The following is a 21,202-nucleotide window of genomic DNA, read 5'->3' as shown; positions in this document are numbered from 1 at the left end:
TAGAGTTGACGTCATGTGGGCGGAGAGTGAGTTGACTGTGTTGACAGACAGGATTTTTAATTTTTTTTTAAACTTACATTTTTATTAACATTAATAGACAAACAACACTTACACAAAAATGGAACCCATAATACAACATTGTTAAACAGACATAAATAATAAAGTACAAAAAATATAATACAATTGTAATACCCAAAGAAATAAAAAATAAAATCAGAAAGTGCTAACTAAGTCAAAAGTGTGTGACATGGGTTCAGAGACCCTCCTTGAACCTCTTTCCTCCTTTACCCTTCGCCCTCTTGTGATGCATTTGGTTCTTCCTCTGTGATGTCGTTTTCGTTCCCCTTGTAATCCTCCCACTTTCCCCATCTTTCTCCAAATTTCTCTTCCTGTAACCTCAGCATGTGTGTTATCCTCTCCATATCCTGTATCTCCTCCACTATTCCTACCCATTGTGCTATTGTCGGTGGGTCTTCTTTGTACCACAGTCTTGTTATTGCTTTTCTGGCCTCTATCAACATTATCTTTATTAAATATTTGTCCCCCCCTTGTATTCCCTCGTGTGTCAGGTCTCCTAAGTAAAGCACCAGTCCTGTTTGTGGTAACCCGTATCCTAATATTCTGATCATTGCCTCCCCTATCTCCTCCCAATACCCCTTCAGCTTCTGACATCCCCAGAATATGTGTGTGTGTGATTTGCCCCCTCCTTCCCACACATCCTCCAGCATGCTCTTTGTGTTGGTGCATATTTTCCCTTCAGCTCTGGGGTTATAAAGAATCTGATTATGTTTTTCCATCCAAACTCTTTCCATATCCTCGATCCTGTTGTTGAATGTTGCACCTCGCATATGTTCCCCCATTCCTTCCCTGTTATTCCTATCTCTAGTTCTCTCTCCCATTTCTCCCTTATATAATCGGTTGTGTGTCCCTTGCTGGTCATTATAGCCCGGTACAGTGCTGATATTACCCTTCCTTTCCCTCCTTCGTATGCCCTTACTATCATCCTAATTATTCCATTCTGTTCTTCTTCCTTGTCCCCTCTTATTTCTTTATTATAGTAATCTCTAATCTGTAGATATCTGAAGTGGTCCCTGTTTTCTAGTCCAAAGTTCTCCTTTAATTTTTGTAGTGTTTGCATTTCCCCCTTCTCTATCATTTTGCATATCGCTGTTGCCCCCTCTCCCACCTCCTGAATCCATGGTCCAGCCTCCCTGGTTTGAATCTCTTGTCATGTGCTATCCATCTCAGAACCCCTGACTGCTTCTCTAATTTGTGTGTTTTTACTACTCTGTTCCATATGGTCAAGGTGCATTTGGTGATAGGATCTAACAGTCCCTCTTTTTCTTTGAACAGTTCCCTATCTCCCACCAGAGCTTGTACCTTGTATCCCTCCCCTTCTTTTTCAATGTCTTTCCATCTTGCCTCATATTTGTCGTTACACCAGCACGTCACTGCTCTCAGTTGCGCTACATAATAATAATCTTGTAGGCTGGGTACTGCCATCCCTCCCTCTTCCTTTGGTAGTTGTAGTGTTTTATATCTGACCCGTGGTCTTCTCCCCGCCCATATGAACCTCGATATCAGTCTGTCCCACTCCCTGAATTGATTCTGTGGTATTTGTATCGGTAGTGATTGGAACAGGTACAGTAACCTTGCTAGTATGTTCATTTTAATGACCTCTATTCTTGAATTGAAGTCCAAGGGCATTACTGTCCATCTCTCCAAGTCTCTCTTGATGTTCTGATTTATCTGTGTATAGTTCGCCTCAAACAGTTTCCCCATCCCTCTCGTGATGTTCACCCCTAAGTATTTAATCTTGTCCATGTCCCATCTTATCCCGTACTGTTCCCTAATTTCCGTCGTTCAGACAGGAGTTTTTGTGTGAAGAGCTGCCACAGGAAATGTCACGACCGTCATGGGAGTGTGGAATAATATAATGCCCTCATGTAAAGACACTCCCCTTTCTCCCCAATCCTGTGGAGCGAAATTAACTTTTTGACTCACCGGCCAGTGGCGGGTAGATGGGAAGAGTCTACCCGCCAAGCATATTTCTTACCTGCCAAAATTTTTTTGATTTAAAAAAAATATATATATATATTTTATATAAAAAAATAATTGAAATAAAATATATATTATATAATCATACTTGTAGTTGTATTATCTGCGAGACATCGCCACCACGCAATAAGTCAAAATGCTTGCTATCTGCAAACAGCTCCACTGTCTGTGTGTATACTTGAGTAGCCTCCAGCTCCAGCAAGGATTCTCCGGCCCTGCAGCTAGACCCTATATTCAGCTAGACCCTAGTTTCAAGTTCAAGTTTCAAGTTTCTTTAATAGTTGTCATACAGAAGTACAGAATACTTTCATACAAAATGCTTCTTACTGTTACGCTCCAGAGACTGTGCTAGACAAGATAGTATCAAATAACATACTATAGCATGTAATTTAGAAGTAGAAAATGAGGTCACAGTGTTCAGTATAGACATATGTACAATGTTCGATGCAGAATAGACGTAACTGAGTTACCATATAATATACAATACTATGCAGTGTACTAATGTACAGTACTATATAGTGCAAAGCAGAAATGGGATGAGGTACAATTTAGGTACAATTTACAGTAAGGTGTACGAGTTGTAGTGCAATCCTTCATCAATAAATATAAAGTGTGGGGAGTGGGTGCTACAGTGTGTTTGTTTAAATCAAATCAAATCAAATCAAATTTATTTATAGGGCCCGACAACACACGTTAATGTCCCCATGGGCCGTACAGGTCTTCTTTAAACAAGTCAAGAAGACAACATAACAATAAGTCAAGAACAGAACAAGAACACCATAGGGTCCAAACATTTTTTAGATGAATGCAAATAAATGAAAGAATGCAAGCACTCCCAGACATACCCCACGCGAAGGTAAGGAAAAACTCACTAAAACCTAACAATAGGGAAAAAAGCTCCACAGGCAATGTGGAGGAGAGAAACCTTAGAAGGGCCGTTCAAGGGGGGATCTCCCTTCTTAGATGTCGGTGATAGTAGTGTTGCAGACGGACAGTTGGTAAGCATGCACTCATGTGTGTAGTGAAACACAGATGAGTGCATGCAATAGCAACTGTACATTTTGAAAAATTAAAGATAGAGTTGATAGCGGATCTATTTGAAGCACAGGGGCGGCGCAAGAGGGTCACGTCCTCCCCGTCTTAGTCACGGGACATTCAGCACTCCGGTCGTTGCTCAGGGACAGCCGGAGACAGGGGGAAGGGGGGGTGGCACAGAGAGGGTCGCGAACTCCCCGACATCATCGCGGGACATCCGGCACTCCGGTCACCACTACGAAACCTCCGAAGACAGGGGGCACGCAGAGGGGGTCGCAATCTCCCGGCCTTCGTCACGGGACGTCCAACACTCCGGTCAACACTCCAGGACAGCAAGTCATAGGAAGACAGGGAGACGGGACAGGCGTTAGACAGCTCATGAGATTGTAGTAGGCGGACATAGCAATAGATACAAGTGGTAGGCATATATGTGAATGGAGTAGATATATGAAGTAAGCGTATTATGTGAATAGAATAGAAGTACTTAACCCAGCAATGAAACCGCGTTGACTGTTAATCTGTTAACAGTCTGTTAATCAGTTGACAGGACCACGGACAGACGGCGGTGAATAACTGATCCAATGCCTCGGAGGTGCATGTAGAGCAGTCACTACAAGCTTGGCCAAGACCCCGAGGCATCCATCACCTTGGTCAGCGCCAGGAGACGGGTACTCAGAGAGAAGGGGGAGGGAGAGGGGGGGGGGGGGAGAGGGGGGGGGGGGGAAGAGTTAGAGAGTTCCCATGTTTGTGGTGCTGCAAAGGAGCAGACATGTAGTACCCTGTAGTGCCATGTAGTACCCCGTAGTGCCATGTAGTACCCTATAGTACCCCATAGTGCCATGTAGTACCCCGTAGTATCCTGTAGTACCCTGTAGTGCTATGTAGTACCCTGTGGTGCCATGTAGTACCCTGTAGTGCCATGTAGAGCTGTGTAAGCCATGTAGTACCCTGTAATGCCATGCAGTACCAAGTAGTACTCTGTGGTACCATGTAGTACCCTGTACCCTAACTAAACTACCCTATAGTAAACTACCCAGTGGTACCATGTAGTACCCTGTACCATAACTAAACTACACAGATTAATCTAAAGGTCAGTCCCCGACCAGGTGAGATCAAGGTAGGTTGAAGGAGAGAGAGAAAAGATGAGTCTTAAGCAGGGATTTAAAAGCTTCGACAGAGCAGGCGCCCCTGATGACGGCAGGTAATTTGTTCCACAGGTAGGGAGCGCGGTAGACAAAGGCTCTGTGGCCGGCGGATTTCTTTTTAACCCTAGGGGTCGATAGAAGCCCCGCATTTTGTGAGCGCAGAGCACGAGCGGGCGAGTATCGGGAGATGAGATCAGATAGATAGAGCGGTGCAAGCCCATTTAAAATTTTGTAGGTGAGGAGTAGCACTTTAAAGTCAGAGCGGGCTTGGATAGGAAGCCAATGTAGGGCGGACAAAACTGGTGTGATGTGATCAAATTTTCTAGTTCTAGTTAGTATCCGTGCAGCCGCATTTTGCACGAGTTGAAGATTTTTGATGCTTGAATTAGGTAAGCCTGAAAAAAGTGCATTACAGTAGTCCAGACGTGATGAGACAAAAGCATGAATCAGGGTTTCAGCATCAGCCAGAGTTAGTTTAAAGTGGGTGTGTGCTATAAAGTGTGTGGAGTGGGTGCTACAGTGTGTTTGTTTAAAGTGAGTGTGTGCGTGTGGATGTGTGTGCTATGTGCGTTTGATGGTTGTTGTTGTGTAGTGTTCATTGTTCGTTTAGCAGCCTGATGGCCTGGGGATAGAAGCTTCTTCTGAGTCTTTCTGTGCTCGCCTTGAGACTCCGGTATCGCTTGCCTGACCGCAGCAGTTCAAAGAGGCAGTTGTTCGGGTGACTGGAGTCTTTAATGATTCTCTTAGCCTTGCCCCTGCAACGCTTGTTGTAAATGTTCTGGAGGGTGGGGAGCCCCCCTCCAATTGTGTGTTCGGCTGAACGTGTCACTCTTTGTAGTCTGCTTCGATCTTGTGCAGTGCTATTCCCAAACCAGGAGGTGATGTTGCCAGTCAGGATGCTCTCTATTGTACATGAGTAGAAGTTCTTAAGGATCTTCTGACTGACTTGGAACTTCCTTAGGCGCCTGAGGAAGTAGAGGCGTTGTCGTGCCTTCTTCACAACACTGTCAATGTGTGTGGTCCATGTCAAGTCCTCGGATATGTAGGCTCCGAGGTACTTAAAGCTGTTGACTCTCTCAACCGGTGCCCCGTCGATGCTGAGGGGGCTGTAGTCCTTGACCCCCGACCTCCTGAAGTCCACAATCATCTCCTTTGTTTTGCTGACGTTCAGGGAGAGGCTGTTTTCCTGGCACCATCCCGCCAGGACCTTGACCTCTTCCAGGTAGGCCCTCTCGTCGTTGGCAGAGATCAGGCCCACCACCACTGTGTCGTCAGCAAATTTGATGATTGTATTGCTACTCCGCTGAGCCACACAGTCGTGTGTGTACAGGGAGTAGAGGAGGGGACTCAGAACACAGCCCTGGGGGGCCCCTATGTTGAGGGTGATGGATGAGGAGGTGCAGTTGCCTGCTCTCACCACCTGGGGTCTGCCCGTCAGGAAGTCCAAGACCCACTGGCAGAGGTCATAGTTCAAGCCCAGGTCCCTGAGCTTGGCTATGAGTATGGAGGGGACTATGGTATTGAATGCCGAGCTGTAGTCGATGAATAGCATTTTCACATAGTTCCCCTGCCTCTTGTCCAGGTGTGATGCTGCTGTGTGCAGCACATGGGCTATGGCGTCCTCCGTGGACCTGTTGGGGCGGTATGCAAATTGCAGGGGGTCCATGTTGATGGGGAGGGAGGAGCAGATGTAGCCCTTTACTAGCTTCTCAAAGCACTTCATGGCTATGGAGGTGAGGCTCCCTTTACTAGCTTCTCAAAGCACTTCATGGCTATGGAGGTGAGGCCCTACATTCAGCATGCAAGGATTCTCCGGCGATGCAGCTGGACCCTATTTAGAACGTTACGGTTCTTTTGTCAAATCACATTCAACATGCCCTCAGCTAGAATACGCATTCAATCAATGTTATAAGACATTGATATCAGGAGCTATCTGTAGCTACTGCTAGCCCGGTAGATAACGTTAAGACAATTTAGTTTACTGGGACAGATAAGATCTAACGTGAGCTAGCTAAGCTAGCTAACGAGGGAACGGAGGTATTATGCACTCGAGTCGACTATTGCTGGAGCATTTGTTGATATCAGCAGCTATCAGTAGCTAGCCAGCTAGATACCGTTAGACAATGCCTCGTCATGTATTAAACTAAAAGTGAATAGTTGACTGGGTCATTGTTTAAACAGTAACGGTAGCTCAGCCCGCATATCGCAATGGTGGCGTTTCAGGAAGTAAACAAGCCAAATGAGAGCTTCCGATTGGTCATTTGCTTTCTTTCTCATGAAACCAGTCACGTCACTCTACTGTGATTGGACCGTCGACTTGAGTGCAATGTGGGACTTGTAGTTTTTTAACGATCTCGCAGCGGAGAAAAAAAAGACGAGAGCGGCTATAATCTGTACTCGCACAATCAAAATAAGAGTATCGTTATGAACTACACGTCTACACGCCACACGGCGGGCAGCCCTCTAAGTGTCAAGCGCCAAAGGTAAAAACTGACCGCCCCTGGCGGGCGGCGGGCTTTAGTTTCGGTCCCTGTATATAATGCTCCTCCCAACAACATTCCAGGTCTTTACCTGGGTCATTTCAGCTGATCACCTGGGGCGAGAGCCTCAGCCATTCTCTCTATGTACTATATATATTTCGATCTGTTTGGTTAATAAACCTTGTTATTATCCGAACCTCGGTTGACTGAGAACATTCTTCTTCAGGATATCCACAAATATCCCACAATTGGCGTGATACGAGTGAGTGTTTAAACACTGCTCTGTAAATTCAATTTAGAGTTACTCAGTCTGCCTCTTGATTGTCTGCTTGCTTCCTGTAAACACAAAAACATGTTAATTTCCCACTATTTTCTTTTCGTCTGGGTGAATTCCCTTTGACTGCCTGTGTGCTCAACAAACATTAGCTAGTCCTTCTCTATTTCATCATCTCACTCATCAATGTTACTGTGGAAAAGAGGAGGCATGATTTGGCCTCATCTAAACATTATCTGCATTTATTCATTATCTCTAAAGAAAGGTTGTTATTCTTTCTTTAGCTTTTAGATAAAATCTATCCAATTGATTAGAATCCTATTTAAAACTAGCTTTATGTGACTTATAACGTGTACATTAAAGCAACATAAACACTCAAGTGATCTGAGATAGTTGTAATTTACTGTAACTGAGATGATAGTTGTGTCATGCATCTATATATAGGATTTTCATACTCACCGGAAAAAGTTGTTGTGCTGACATCGTCTTCATAGTTTAGTTCAGTTATTAAATAACCTTTATTAATAACAGATACTACACGTGGGTTTCATACACCCTTCGCCTTGGGCATATTAAACTTTATGTTCGCCCATGGATAGTTTCATAATTTCATGGCGCACACCGTATGACGTCATTGCTCCAAGCGACGTTCACGCGTTCTCATTCACCTCGGAAATAACGCTTTGCAATCCATGCAGTACTTTTCCGTGAGCTCTCAATAGCCTGGAATTCACCTAAAACCAGCGTTTTGTAACTGAATGAACGCGCCTGTGCATCATATGCGGTTCCATGTGAAACGTAAACAAACAGACAAACAAACAATAATACATATACTCACTTTTCTCTTCATAATAATGTGGGTGAGATTAATGTATTGGGGGATGTCTTTACATGAGAGAGTTTGGGGAATCAATATATTATTCCACAGGAGCAAACTTCAAACCTTCTTTTACATCATCTCTTCCTCCATTTTCTCAATGCAAATTGATGAATTCCGTCCGAGATGGCATCCGTAATTCCCCGCCCACTTTACCTTTGCTATAGGGAGGTGTAGTCTGACGTCACTTTGGACCGTGCGGTCGGTCCACCCGTTTAGGGATTTATCATTGGGAAAATGGATTATCGGCAATTCTGCCTCATGAACATTGGCAAGCTTTCCATTTTTGCACTAAATTAGTTCCCTTCTACCACTAACATTATTGTTTAAGCATTTTTGGTTGAAATAAAGGTAGTTATAAGGTTTTTAATTTGTCGTTAAAAAAGAACTACACTTACCAGTACAGGCAGTAGAACGCCTGTCGTTCAGTGCTATCGCCTAATACACGTCACGGCCAGCTGATACCAAGCTAGCTAACTAACGTTAACGTTACCTAGCTAAACGTACTAGACGTTAGCGATGTCCACTGTCGTTTCCATACGTTCCCTGGCAGAATACTTTGTTGGTGAGGACAAAAGTATACAAAGAGGAGAGAACCATTTAAAAACGGGGCATGTAGAGGAGTTTCGGGAATGAGTAAAATGTGCAGGTCCTCTTCTCAGACCTGTGGTTAGGTTACACTCTGGGGCAAAGCACTGCACCATGCCGGCTAGCAAGCTAGCTAGCTACTAACGTTACGTAAAAAACAATAACGTTATAAACTATACACAATGTACAACGAAACAATGATTTACATTAGTATTTACAGTGATTTAATATGCAGCGAAAATAACGTTATACGATTTAAATTATAAATACAAATATGGTAACGTGGTTGTGGCTTTTAAAAATGGTGGTTGGCTTTAGCGATAAATGGTTATGATCACCAGAGCACTAGTGTTAGGTGAGACAGATACTAGCCACAGATTCAGGGTCAGTTATTTTCCCATTGTACGAATTGTTAAGCTTATGGAATGTAAGGGAAATCTGCGACTAAAGCCAGGAGTCTATCACAACCTCTTGTTAACATTCTCCAAAACCATTACTACTGCCAATTTTTTTTTATATCGTGATAATTATCGGCATCATTTTATTGCCCAGCCCTAGTTCATGCTTTATTTGTTTTAAACGAGACGATTTAGAAATGGGCAATGGGGAAATGCATTGCATTTTCAAGAGGGTGGACCGTGGAGAAACAGCAATGATGTAACCACTACACCTCCCTATTGAAAGCAAACACAGACCAAATTGTCTATTTTTGACATGGCGCATGGTTGGCATGGACATCATTTATGGTACTGTATGTCCCTACCCTACCACTTTCCGGATGACCTACAATTGTCCCCACCACTAATTTTATCATTTTGATAAACATTGTTTCATGGGCTCTACAAAGGGTTAACTCCCTTGCGTTCCTCACTGGATGAGAAATGGAGTTTCTATTGGTTTGCTTTGCTCCCGCCTCCGTTACTTGCAGCTGTGCGAGTGGCTGAGTTCCTTATTTCCTGAACTTCCAGAAAAAGGAGGAGAGCTGGAGACTAGTCAAACAGAACGGACCAGCATCCCGTCTCAGTGGGCCATAACATTATGGTACTGTACCAGTAGACTATCGTAACATTATGGTACTGTGCCAGTAGACTATCGTAACATTATGGTACTGTACCAGTAGACTATCGTAACATTATGGTACTGTACCAGTAGACTATCGTAACATTATGGTACTGTACCAGTAGACCATAGTAACATTATGGTACTGTACCAGTAGACTATCGTAACATTATGGTACTGTGCCAGTAGACTATCGTAACATTATGGTACTGTACCAGTAGACTATCGTAACATTATGGTACTGTACCAGTAGACTATCGTAACATTATGGTACTGTACCAGTAGACCATAGTAACATTATGGTACTGTACCAGTAGACTATCGTAACATTATGGTACTGTGCCAGTAGACTATCGTAACATTATGGTACTGTACCAGTAGACTATCGTAACATTATGGTACTGAACCAGTAGACTATCGTAACATTATGGTACTGTACCAGTAGACCATAGTAACATTATGGTACTGTACCAGTAGACCATTGTAACATTATGGTACTGTACCAGTAGATAACTATCATAACATTATGGTACTGTACCAGTAGACTATCATAACATTATGGTATTATGGTACTGTACCAGTAGACTATCGTAACCACCTACAGAAGTAGGACATACATGTCTTACTAGCTAGCACAAACCAAATAGTCTAGTTATTTTTGTGACTTTGCTAAGCAAATGAAATACAGCTGGATGGAGAGACTGACACAGAGTGTAGGAGATATGCTGCCCCTGTATTCAAAACAAATAGAGGCAGGGCCAGTTTCATCCCCTCTGCTATTAGGCTCCCTAACAAACGGAACCCCCCGGAACCCTCTTTCCCCCTCACACACACACGCACGCACCACCTTTTTTTCAACCACCTTTTCCTTTGGTAATTCATGCCATTGTGAGACAGCCAGCTGTCGTGCAAAGTTAATAGCCAGAGCAAAACAAACCAAAAAAGTTGTTTATGGACCATTTGTATCCCTAGTACTTTCCACATCAAACCTACAGCCTTAGGTGTCGGCATGAGCTAATGACACACATCCACGAGCGCTGAGACTAAGAGATACAGAGATGAAGAGAGTGAGGGTTTATCTAACTGACTGGCCTACTTTTAAATGTTTTTTAGTGTTTTAGCTAGAACTGAGCGAGAGAGAGGCAGAGAGAGAGAGAAATGGAGAGATGGAGACAGAGAGTGAGAGAGAGAGATGGAGAACAAGAGAGGGAGAGGGAGAGAGCCACAAGGAATTTCTGGACCTGGAATTGCAGTGGTGGTGATATGCCAATACAACTGTCACTCCATCTCTGCTGGCAATGAACAACGAGTCTGTCTGTTGTTCAGATGGTGTGAGGGTGTATATTTCTAGAATGTTTTTTAAGAATGCAGATGAAATGTAATAATTTATTGCAAATGGAAATTGGGTTTACCAAACTGCACAGCAAGAGCAAAGCAAACACAGATTTCCCATAGGCATATATTTCTCCTCAGAACATTCTGGAAAGTTGTGTTACAAACATTTTAATATTTGAACAGGTTCAATCTAGAAGCTTCATGAAGATGCATGTTATGTACTGTAGGTAAACACCACTAACTGATGAAGAGGAGGGGAGACTAAACATGTTTAATAGTAATCTGAAATGCTATTGCAGCTACAGTATAATTTCTAAGGGCTCATTCAGATCTAATCAGACGATGCAGCACTTGTGGTGGCTGGTGCATCGGTATAGATGGGCCATTTGTGCGACGACATACTGTGAGCTTTCGCCCCACTTTTTTTTTTTTTTAAACTTTGACCAGTCACCTGGTTCTTTTAGCGTTTATCGCTTTTTCTTCGCATTCATACTTGGTCAAGTTCGACCGACAGAAGCAGGCTGAAAGGGTTCAGATGGGGGGGAAAGACACGGCTGCCGTCCGGGATTCGAACGCGCTCAGCCCCAGATCCGCGCGAGCGCGGTTGTCCACGGCGCTGAAATAGCACTCGCGGTACGTGGTGAGCTACTGGAGCTCCCCTTCGCCCCACTTTTTAAATCCCTCGTCTTCCGCTGTGATGGATTGGCCACCGCGGCGCGGGGAGAGCTTGCGTCTGGCAAAAGTTTGAGTTCTACTTTCTCGTGGAATGCCGTTCTGTTTTTTTGGGGGGCAACCCCATGCAGTAACAACTGCTGGAGCCCAATGCAGCAACTACACACATTGAAAAGAAGGGAAGATCTGAATGAGCCCCGAGGCAGTTCTTGAATAAAGACATCATCTGGTTTCCTAATGGAGCTGCCAACAAGGCGATGTCGTATACGCATGTATTTTTAAGCATTCTACACTCTGGTCCCCAGGCTGAAGATGTACCGCTACGCTTTGCTTATAGGAGTTATATCACAGCAAATGAACATTGACTGAAATTGAACATTTATATCTCCCGGGGCGACGGAATGTTGTGTAATTAAATTTTCTTTTTATCAACTTTTTCTCCCCATTTTCAATTTTTCTCCCATCCCAATTTCGTATCTGTCTCGAACGTTGTTAGACCATGCCTCCCACTGGTCGGCTGCAATGTGGACCAAGCCTTGCATCACGTGTCCCCTCCGGTACAAGAGGATGCAGCTGTCGCATCTTTTCACCTGTACAGCGCGATCTCTCAGCGGCGAGGAGTAACGCGTGGGAGGCTCACGCTGCCCCCGTTGCTTCCTGATTCTGCTGTACAGGCGCACCAACCGACCTGTAGGAGTCGCTGTCCACAATGTCCGATCCCCACCCACCGGCTTTCCCACCCCCTAATACTGCCAATTGTATTAGTATGAACGACCAGCCAAGCCGGAAGCAACGGCGAGAGCTGGGCTCGAACCCAGCATATCCTGCGTTAGTGGCGAGCGCCTTGCCCACTGCGCCACTTAGCCGCCCCCTTGTGTCATTTAATTTGACTTACATTTTTATATTACCTAAACATAAAATGTGGGCCACTTATTTGTCATAACGCCCACCCTGAAGTTGTCGAAATGCTCCCAACTTCTCAGAATCTCAAAGGAGAGTCTGTCTGTTTACCGGGCGAATGCGGCTCAGAATGATAAATAAAGATGTCAGCGCCCCCAGAAAATAGACAAGACTCCTGAATATCTCTCACCTGTGAAGTACCTATGCATCGTACGTACCTCTGAGGACCCTTTTTTATTAAACATTTTCCACCAAGGGCTCCAGTGTTGAGGAATTTCTTTTATTTGTAAAACGTTGACATGAAAAAGAAATGGGAGGCTGTCAATATATACTCACTTCACATACTGTAGGCTCACATCACTAACAAACACACAGTGGTTCATTTACTTCACATACTGACACTGTAGGCTCACATCACTAACAAACAGTGGTTCATTTACTTCACATACTGTAGGCTCACATCACTAACAAACACACAGTGGTTCATTTACTTCACATACTGTAGGCTCACATCACTAACAAACAGTGGTTCATTTACTTCACATGCAGCATGCTTAAGAGTCAACGCCCTTACAATACTCACAGTTACACACACACACACACACACACACACACACACACACACACACACACACACACACACACACACACACACACACACACACACTCTCACACTGAACTAATGGGAGAATCAAGTATGGTCCCAGAAAACGTTGCAGAGTGGCTTTGTCTCCCTCAGGTCCCCAGAGAAGATCAATGATCACGGGAACTCCAGAGTAGCTAATACACCAACTAAACACTGTGTAGACTGTAGAGCAACATGACTCACGCACGCACGCGCGAGCACACACACAGTCACACACACACAGAGTAATAAGAACTCACTGGCACAATGGTGTACATCAAAGCTTTCAGCCAGGAGCCATGAAACGGAGAAAGCGGCTCTTGTGCAGGACAAATTAGAATCAGAAGGGGCAGGTCTTGAACAAAGCAAACATCCACTGGTCAAGGAGCATGTCTGTGTGTTGAGAGTGTATGTGTCTGCATGTGTGTCTGTATATGTGTGTGATTTTATGTGTGCTGTTTCCATCCTTAAGTAAGAATCTTGTTGATTCACAATGATCCCTCATGGTAGGAGTATGTGCAGTAAACATGCCTCTCATATATGTCTTGACATACAAGTGGTGCTTGTCTTTGACACATATACAGATGGATCTAAATATTGGTTTTGCTATTGTTATTCTAAACAAGTTGATCGTTTTGAGTTATATACACAGACTTGCTTACAAAATGGTGCAAACATTCATGCCAGAATGCCAGTCACTTGATAATAGTTCAGGTTGATTGCAGTTGGTAATAGCCCAAGCCATCAAAGTCCTTGTTCTTTAAGCCAACGGTGTACAGTCAGTCAAGACATGATTGGAGTCCTGCTTCATGGTCCAACTCACCTGGATGTTGTGAGTCCAGCACATATTACTACATCTACAAGCCAACCCAATACATTACGGGGTGTGATGGTAGGGGTGGGTTTGAAATCAGGCACTACTCTCTCCTATTCCCCTCCCCTCTCTCTCTCTCCTATTTGACAAAGTGCAGTGCCTCTGCTGCCACCACGGAGCCCTTGCTGCTGTCCAGGCTGGTGATGAGGCGATAGCCTGCTCTCAGAGCCAGCATGACCGTCTCCAGCTTCAGACAGTCCAGGGTGCAGAGGAAGGTGCTGTCCTCCTTTAGCACCAGGCGAGATCCCGGCTCCGACTTGATGAAGTGGCGGAACTGGATCACATTGGATGACACCTCGAACTCCTCTGGGAATCCGTCCAGCCGGCTCTTGGAGATCTGCACCAGCCTCAGCTTGACCTTCTCGAGGAAGCCGGAGTCGCTGCAGTACACCTTGAGGCCCTGGGACCTCTCGTGACTGTCTGTCATCTCCAGGAAGGCGGGCTCCCGCCGGCACGCCCTGTGCCCCTCCCACTCGGCCACGGCGTCCACCAGCTGGCTCAGCCGGTAGAACTCGGCCTCTCGCCGGAGCAGGCCGACCTCCCGGAAGTCATCGGGCAGCTGCAGGTCTCCCGTGCGGAGGTAATTGAGGACGTGGCGGAATACGGGGCCATCACGGTCGATGAACGGGTTGCCCATGGAGTCGGTGTGCTGGACGGGCTTCTTGCCACTGGCCAGCTCTTCCAGGAAGGAGCCCTGGTGCTTGACTAGGGTGGTGCGGTGGGCGGCGTAGAGGAAACCCCCCACGTTGAGGGTGACTGTGCCTGACGAGGGCTTCTTGAAGCTCTTGCTGGGCTGCAGCAAGTCCGGGTTGATCTGCCTCAGTTCACTTTCCATCCTTCTGAGGTTCCATTCCATGCTCCGCTCACCTGCACCCACGTGTCTGTTGTGTGTGTGCGAGCAGCACAAAGAGAATCTTTTAGTTTATGTGGGTCTGGATGTGTTAGTGTGCAGTGCCGTGCAGAGGGAAAAGATGTTAGCTGTCGCCAAAGAGTCTGTGTGTGTGTGTGTGAGAGAGTGAGCGAGCTTGATGGCTGTATGGATCGTTGCGGTCTTGGAGAGGAGTGCAGAGTGCACTGCTGTCAGAGAAAGAGACTGGCTCTCTGTGCCTCTATCTGTCCCTCCCTCCCTCCCTTGCTCTCTCTCTCTCTGCTCCACAGGAGGGGGTGGGCACGCTCTGTCACATGGAAGGCGGATAGAGCCAGTGAGATATAGATAGAGCGAGCATTCAGAGTAGTGTGGTGCCAGGTGCTTCTCTCTCTCTCTCTCTCTCTCTCTCTCTTTACGTTTCTCCCAAGTCTGTCTCTATCTCTCTTATATCCCTCTTTCTTTTGCACACGCCTCTCGTGCACGCGCTAATTGGCTCAGATGAAAGGGGTCTTGAGCCGAGTTTCAGCATGTGAATCAGCAAGAGGGGCGCACACACACACACACACACATGCCGAGCCACCCCCAGTCTCCAGATGGACAGGGGGATGTGTGGATGTGACGAGCGTCTGGGCCAGGTGTCAACCCCCCCCCGCCACCAACCCTATACTGTAAACCCATCTGTTTTACCGCTCAGAATCAAGACTGCTATTTGGAATGCGGATGAGGATAGGAGCCCGGTCTGGTTCTGCAGTTTAGTGCCGTGTTATTAAGCGGCTGCCTCTCATCCCATCTCATCTCTCTCCTTCTGGATGTGAGAGACGGATGGACACCCTACATTAATGGAGGATGGCGACATGGCATGTGTTTCTGTAAATGGTCCATTTTCATTTTTACTGAGGTAATCGCCAATTAGGGCTGACCCCTCTGTCATTGAAACACAAAAGGATTGTACTGTATGCGTGCACACATGTTGCATGGACAGTATGTATGGGGGTGTGTGTGTGTGTGTGTGTGTGTGTGTGCGTGCGTATGTATGCGCTACCAGTGTTGTGTGCAGATTTTTCCGGGTTCCTGTGGAGGAAATGGTTCAATTACAGTTGACTGTTGGCTGGCGGCGAGGGAAAGGCTTTTGATTCGTCCATAGTCTCGTCTGCTCTCCCTTTGCTAGAGGATTGAAACAGGATGGTAATTTGGCCCTGGTTGCTGGTCAGCAAGTTTAGTGTGTGTGTGTGTGTCTGCCACTGCAACTGCTCTTCTATAGAAAGAATTTGACAAATGCATAATGTCAGTGCAGGACAAAATACATGCAGAAGAACTACACATAACTTGTCAGAACCTGCCATGTTGACATGACAACGCCCCCCCCCCCCCCCCCCCCCCCCCACACACACACATTCGCACAAACACTCAAAGCCTGCACACACAAATGAGTCCTGCAGAGCCGGGTTCAAATGAATGTCGTATACAGACCTGGGGTAATGATGATTCCACTGACATTCTTTATCCATTTGTTACCCGGTTGTCTTCCCACTGCAGAGAAGAACCCACGTGATTATCTGGGTTCAACAATGGCCTGGAAACATACACCGGAGAAGATGTTCATATTCAGATATTTGCTAGGCAGGTGCTTATCTCTGAAGGAATATTTAAATGGCTTGTCTTCTAGCCGCCACCCACTGGTTACCAGGTTTGTTTCTTGGGGAGGTTTTTGGGCAATAACATTTTCAATGGACATGTCTCCCATCATCCCCTTTTAAAACACACTTCCTGTGTGTGTGTGTGTGTGTGTGTGTGTGTGTGTGTGTGTGTGTGTGTATTTCAGAATGTTTAAAACCTTTGTGCAACGTATTTTATAATCAATGAGCTATGGTTGGTTCTTCTTGGAACACCATTTCACGCTTATAACAGGTTGAGGTAGAATATAGGCAAGACAAATAAGTAATATCCTAATAAAATAATAGCTAATTATTTAATTATCACCCATGCAGCCATCAATCAGATATAAGCAGCTCATAATCACTCTTCATGACGGCTGGGGGGAAAAAGAGAGAAATGAGCCAAAAGACGGATCAAAATGTTTTCAACGGTCTCGTTGCGAAGGTAACCAAGCACAATAAACCCCTTTATGGGGGAAAATATGTCCACATCATCAACAACACAAGGGAAAAAGGTGCTTTGGGTAGTTGACAGACAGTGGCCTTTGTTGGACAGAATTATGCACGGGTGGGTGTCAAGCTCACTTCTACAGCTGACCATCCTGGATGAGTCATACTAACAAGTGAATGACTGCTGACCATCCTGGATGAGTCATACTAACAAGTGAATGACCGCTGACCATCCTGGATGAGTCATACTAACAAGTGAATGGCCACTGACCATCCTGGATGAGTTGGTACTAACAAGGGTGCGAGATGGTTACCATGGCTGTTATGGAACGCTTGTAGCCGGGCGTGAGATGGCTGTTATGGAACGCTTGTAGCCGGGCGCAAGATGGTTACCATGGCTGTTATGGAACGCTTGTAGTGGGCGCGAGATGGTTACCATGGCTGTTATGGAACGCTTGTAGTGGGCGCGAGATGGTTACCATGGCTGTTATGGAACGCTTGTGGGCGAGAGATGGTTACCATGGCTGTTATGGAACGCTTGTAGTGGGCGCGAGATGGTTACCATGGCTGTTATGGAACGCTTGTAGTGGGCGCGAGATGGTTACCATGGCTGTTATGGAACGCTTGTGGGCGAGAGATGGTTACCATGGCTGTTATGGAACGCTTGTAGTGGGCGCGAGATGGTTACCATGGCTGTTATGGAACGCTTGTGGGCGCGAGATGGTTACCATGGCTGTTATGGAACGCTTGTAGTGGGCGTGAGATGGTTACCATGGCTGTTATGGAACACTTGTAGTGGGCGCGAGATGGTTACCATGGCTGTTATGGAACGCTTGTAATGGGCGCGAGATGGTTACCATGGCTGTTATGGAACGCTTGTGGGCGAGAGATGGTTACCATGGCTGTTATGGAACGCTTGTAGTGGGCGCGAGATGGTTACCATGGCTGTTATGGAACGCTTGTGGGCGCGAGATGGTTACCATGGCTGTTATGGAACGCTTGTAGTGGGCGCGAGATGGTTACCATGGCTGTTATGGAACGCTTGTAGTGGGCGTGAGATGGTTACCATGGCTGTTATGGAACACTTGTATTGGGCGCGAGATGGTTACCATGGCTGTTAGGAACGCTTGTAGTGGGCGCGAGATGGTTACCATGGCTGTTATGGAACGCTTGTAGTGGGCTTTTCTCCTCTGTGATGAGGTGGGTCAGACCCGGCTCTGTTCCACCTTTACTCCAGCTTGACATCTTTACCCAGAAATCAGACCCGGCTCTGCTCCCACTCTTCCCCGGGTCTGATGCTCTGTGTAAAGACGGCTTCAGACTAGGGTTGCACGATTCACCGATGCTAGAGAAGTATTGCCATACCCAGCTGTTAAAATGGTGCAATACTCCTAAATTTGATTAGTATAGATACTTTTAGAATAATAGCCTGATGTGTATTTTCTGAGTTGAGTGTATGCAACCGGAGCAGTGTGTGTGAGAGAGAGAGGGCAAGCTTTGCATAGTGGGCGTGTCAACAGTGTCGACGCACAATTGTCATTTCATAATGGACACAGACCAGCGTGGATCTTCAATTTGAGAAGCTATGACCCTAGCTCTTTAGCCCTGCGTTCGACAGCCCTGCGACAACTTCTCGCGAGTCGCGCTGTTTCTATGTGCAGTGAAAACTCAATGGCAATGGGTCAACTGCGTCTAACATGCTTTGCATGCTCGCCATTCCTTTATGCCCACGTCGCAGTAAAAACCTACAGTAAACTAACATTAGCTGCTAACGCTAACTAAGCTAAGCTTTTCGTGGAGTTTCTCTCACATTAGGCTAACAATCCTGATTCCTGAACCTATTTCATTCAAAAGGAAGATATTGATTTACGTGTGTGTGTATATATCATCTTTTTTAAATATAATCTTATGTTCTGTGCTGGCACAAGCACTAACATAGTGTGGAGTGGAGAGATTACACATAACAAATGGACATTAGCTATGTCCTTTATTGTTAAATACATAAAGGACATAAAATCACAATGGAATTGTAATTAAAGAAATACTCCCACTAGGGTAACAACAAAAAAACATTCATTCAAAGGCAGCTGATCATCCAGGCGTGCTTTGAGGAGCTGAATTCTAAGTGAGGGTTCAGTTTGCTGAAGGTGATGAGTGATGACAGATGATGGACTTTTTTTTGTTGAATCTTTAATCTAAATTACATTTGTGATTGACAATCTTTGTGATACTTTTATGAGCATAAACATAAGAACAACATAAGAAATGTCTTATTCTTATTACAAATGTCTTATTCTTATTACTTGTATTATTGCACAATCGCTGCAGGCATGACCACCCGCATTTCACTGTATGCTTGTATGCCGTGACAAATAAAACTCTTGACATGATTGATTTGCCATGAAGGCTATAATTGTGTATTATTTCAGTTAACAAACTTTGCCATCTTATTTATATTGAAACATATTTTTAAATAAATTGTATAGTACATTTTGCTCTGGTAATCCACTGGAAATCCACCCCTCTGGTGGGATCAAGATAATCCAGTTTTTTGGGATCAAACTGATCCCAATCCAGTGTTGTCGGTTTGAACTACCCGTTTTGAAGATTTGATCCAGATTAAAGCTAGGATTTGATTTCCTGATCTGATCGGGTATCAAAGTGATCCTAATCCTAGTTTTTGGTTTTGAACTACCCAAAATCCAAATCTGATCCAATCAGATAGGGATTAAACGTTTTGAACTCCTGGGCCCAGGGGATAGAGATCAAAGGGCTTTAGTCATCATTTTCACAACAATTTTACCTCAACATACCTTCAACAAGGTTTGGAGATTGGAAAAACATGATTTTCATTGTACTAAATCTTTAGAAAAGAAGTAATGAAGGGCGGCTGAGTGGCGCAGTGGGCAAGGCGCTCGCCACTAACGCAGGATATGCTGGTATCGAGCCCGGCTCTCGGCGTTGCTACCGGCTTGACCGGCCGTCATACTAACACAATTGGCAGTATTAGAGGGTGGGAAAGCTGGTGGGTGGGGATTGGACGTTGTGGACAGCGACTCCTACAGGTCGGTTGGGTGACTTCGGTACGGCTGAAACAGGAAGTATCGGGGGCAGCGTGAGCCTCCCACGCGTTACTCCTCCTCGCCACAGAGTTCGAGCTGTTGCGGTGAAAAGATGCGACAGGCTGCCTCCTCGTGTACCAAAGGGGACACGTGATGCAAGGCTTCTATCCTCACTACAGCCGTACAGTGGGAGGCATAGTCTAGCAACGTTCAAGACGGGAGGGGAGAATTAGAAATACGAAATTGGGATGGGAGAAAAATAGAAAATAAGGAGAAAAAATCTGAATTATTGAGTAATGAATAATCTTTTGCTATTATTCAATAATTCCCAAAATGCAGTAATTTTTACAGTTTTACTTTGGATTCCATTTACTTCATTTCCACTACTGTGTTCTGTGCAGTAAAAGGGAGACCGTCTTTGCTGTAGATGATGTCTTTGCTGTAGATCAGTGGTTCTCAAACTTTTTACACCAAGTACCACCTGAGAACGTAGCTGGCTCTCCAAGTACCACCATATGACCGACGTTAAAATACAGTATTCAGCTATGCACAGTTCACGCAGGAGTCAAATGTATTCCTAATACCATTATTTATTGTTAACTTTTGTCAGACACAGCCACAATGTACAAAGGGGTAGCACTAGAACTAGCAAACTCTTCCACACAACTCATACAATCAGGGCACGAAATTAGAGCCCGCCACCCGCCAATGACGGGCATATTTTAGGTTTGGTGAGTGACACTGAGAGGTCTGCCCGCCACCTGGCATGTAGTTCATATCGATACTCTTATTTTGAAAATCCTGTGCGGGTCTCATTTCCACCCCAAGCGCAGCTCCAGTCATAATATCGATGGCTCCGGCAGTTAGCAACGTTCGGTTCATATGATACTCTTATTTTGAAAATCCCCTCGTGAGCATATCCGCCCGGCTGCAGCAACAACAGCAGTAGCTCAGTGCAGCTCAGCGTGTGTAGATGTTAGACAGAGTGGCTTCAGAGTCCGTCTATTTTGCCCGAAATAAGTGCCTTTTGTTTTTTTCCCCACAAGGGGTCAAATGCATCTAACATGCTTTCCATCCTCGCCATTCCTTTATGCCCACGTCGCGTTAAATACCGAAATTAACGTTGTGTTAGCGTGAGCTAACTAAGCTAAGCTGATAGAGAGCACAGCAGAGGTCCACTAGGGACTGGGAAGGAGGGGGGATTACTGCATTATCGAGATAGCCCCACTAACAGGATCTGGCCGG

General features: G+C 45.4%; 2 protein-coding genes across 2 annotated transcripts in view; one reads left to right on the top strand and one right to left on the bottom strand.

The window, feature by feature from the left end:
• LOC311225970 (general transcription factor IIF subunit 2-like) overlaps positions 1–21,202 on the top strand; it is a gene marked incomplete at its 5' end in the record, with an annotated part of 267,601 nt that overhangs the window by 117,874 nt on the left and 128,525 nt on the right. The gene's annotated exons all lie outside the window — the stretch shown is intronic.
• kctd4 (potassium channel tetramerization domain containing 4) lies at positions 14,002–14,778 on the bottom strand (the record flags this gene model as incomplete). The annotated part of the gene is made up of 1 exon (XM_084310731.1): positions 14,002–14,778. One exon carries the CDS (start codon positions 14,776–14,778, stop codon positions 14,002–14,004), a length of 777 nt encoding a protein of 258 aa, XP_084166857.1.

Source organism: Notolepis coatsorum (genome assembly GCF_963971535.1).
Source record: "Notolepis coatsorum genome assembly, chromosome: 3".
In the NCBI taxonomy this organism is placed as follows: domain Eukaryota; kingdom Metazoa; phylum Chordata; class Actinopteri; order Aulopiformes; family Paralepididae; genus Notolepis; species Notolepis coatsorum.
The sequence above is the reverse complement of the archived record's forward strand: the minus strand, read 5'-3'. Positions and strand labels throughout refer to the sequence as shown.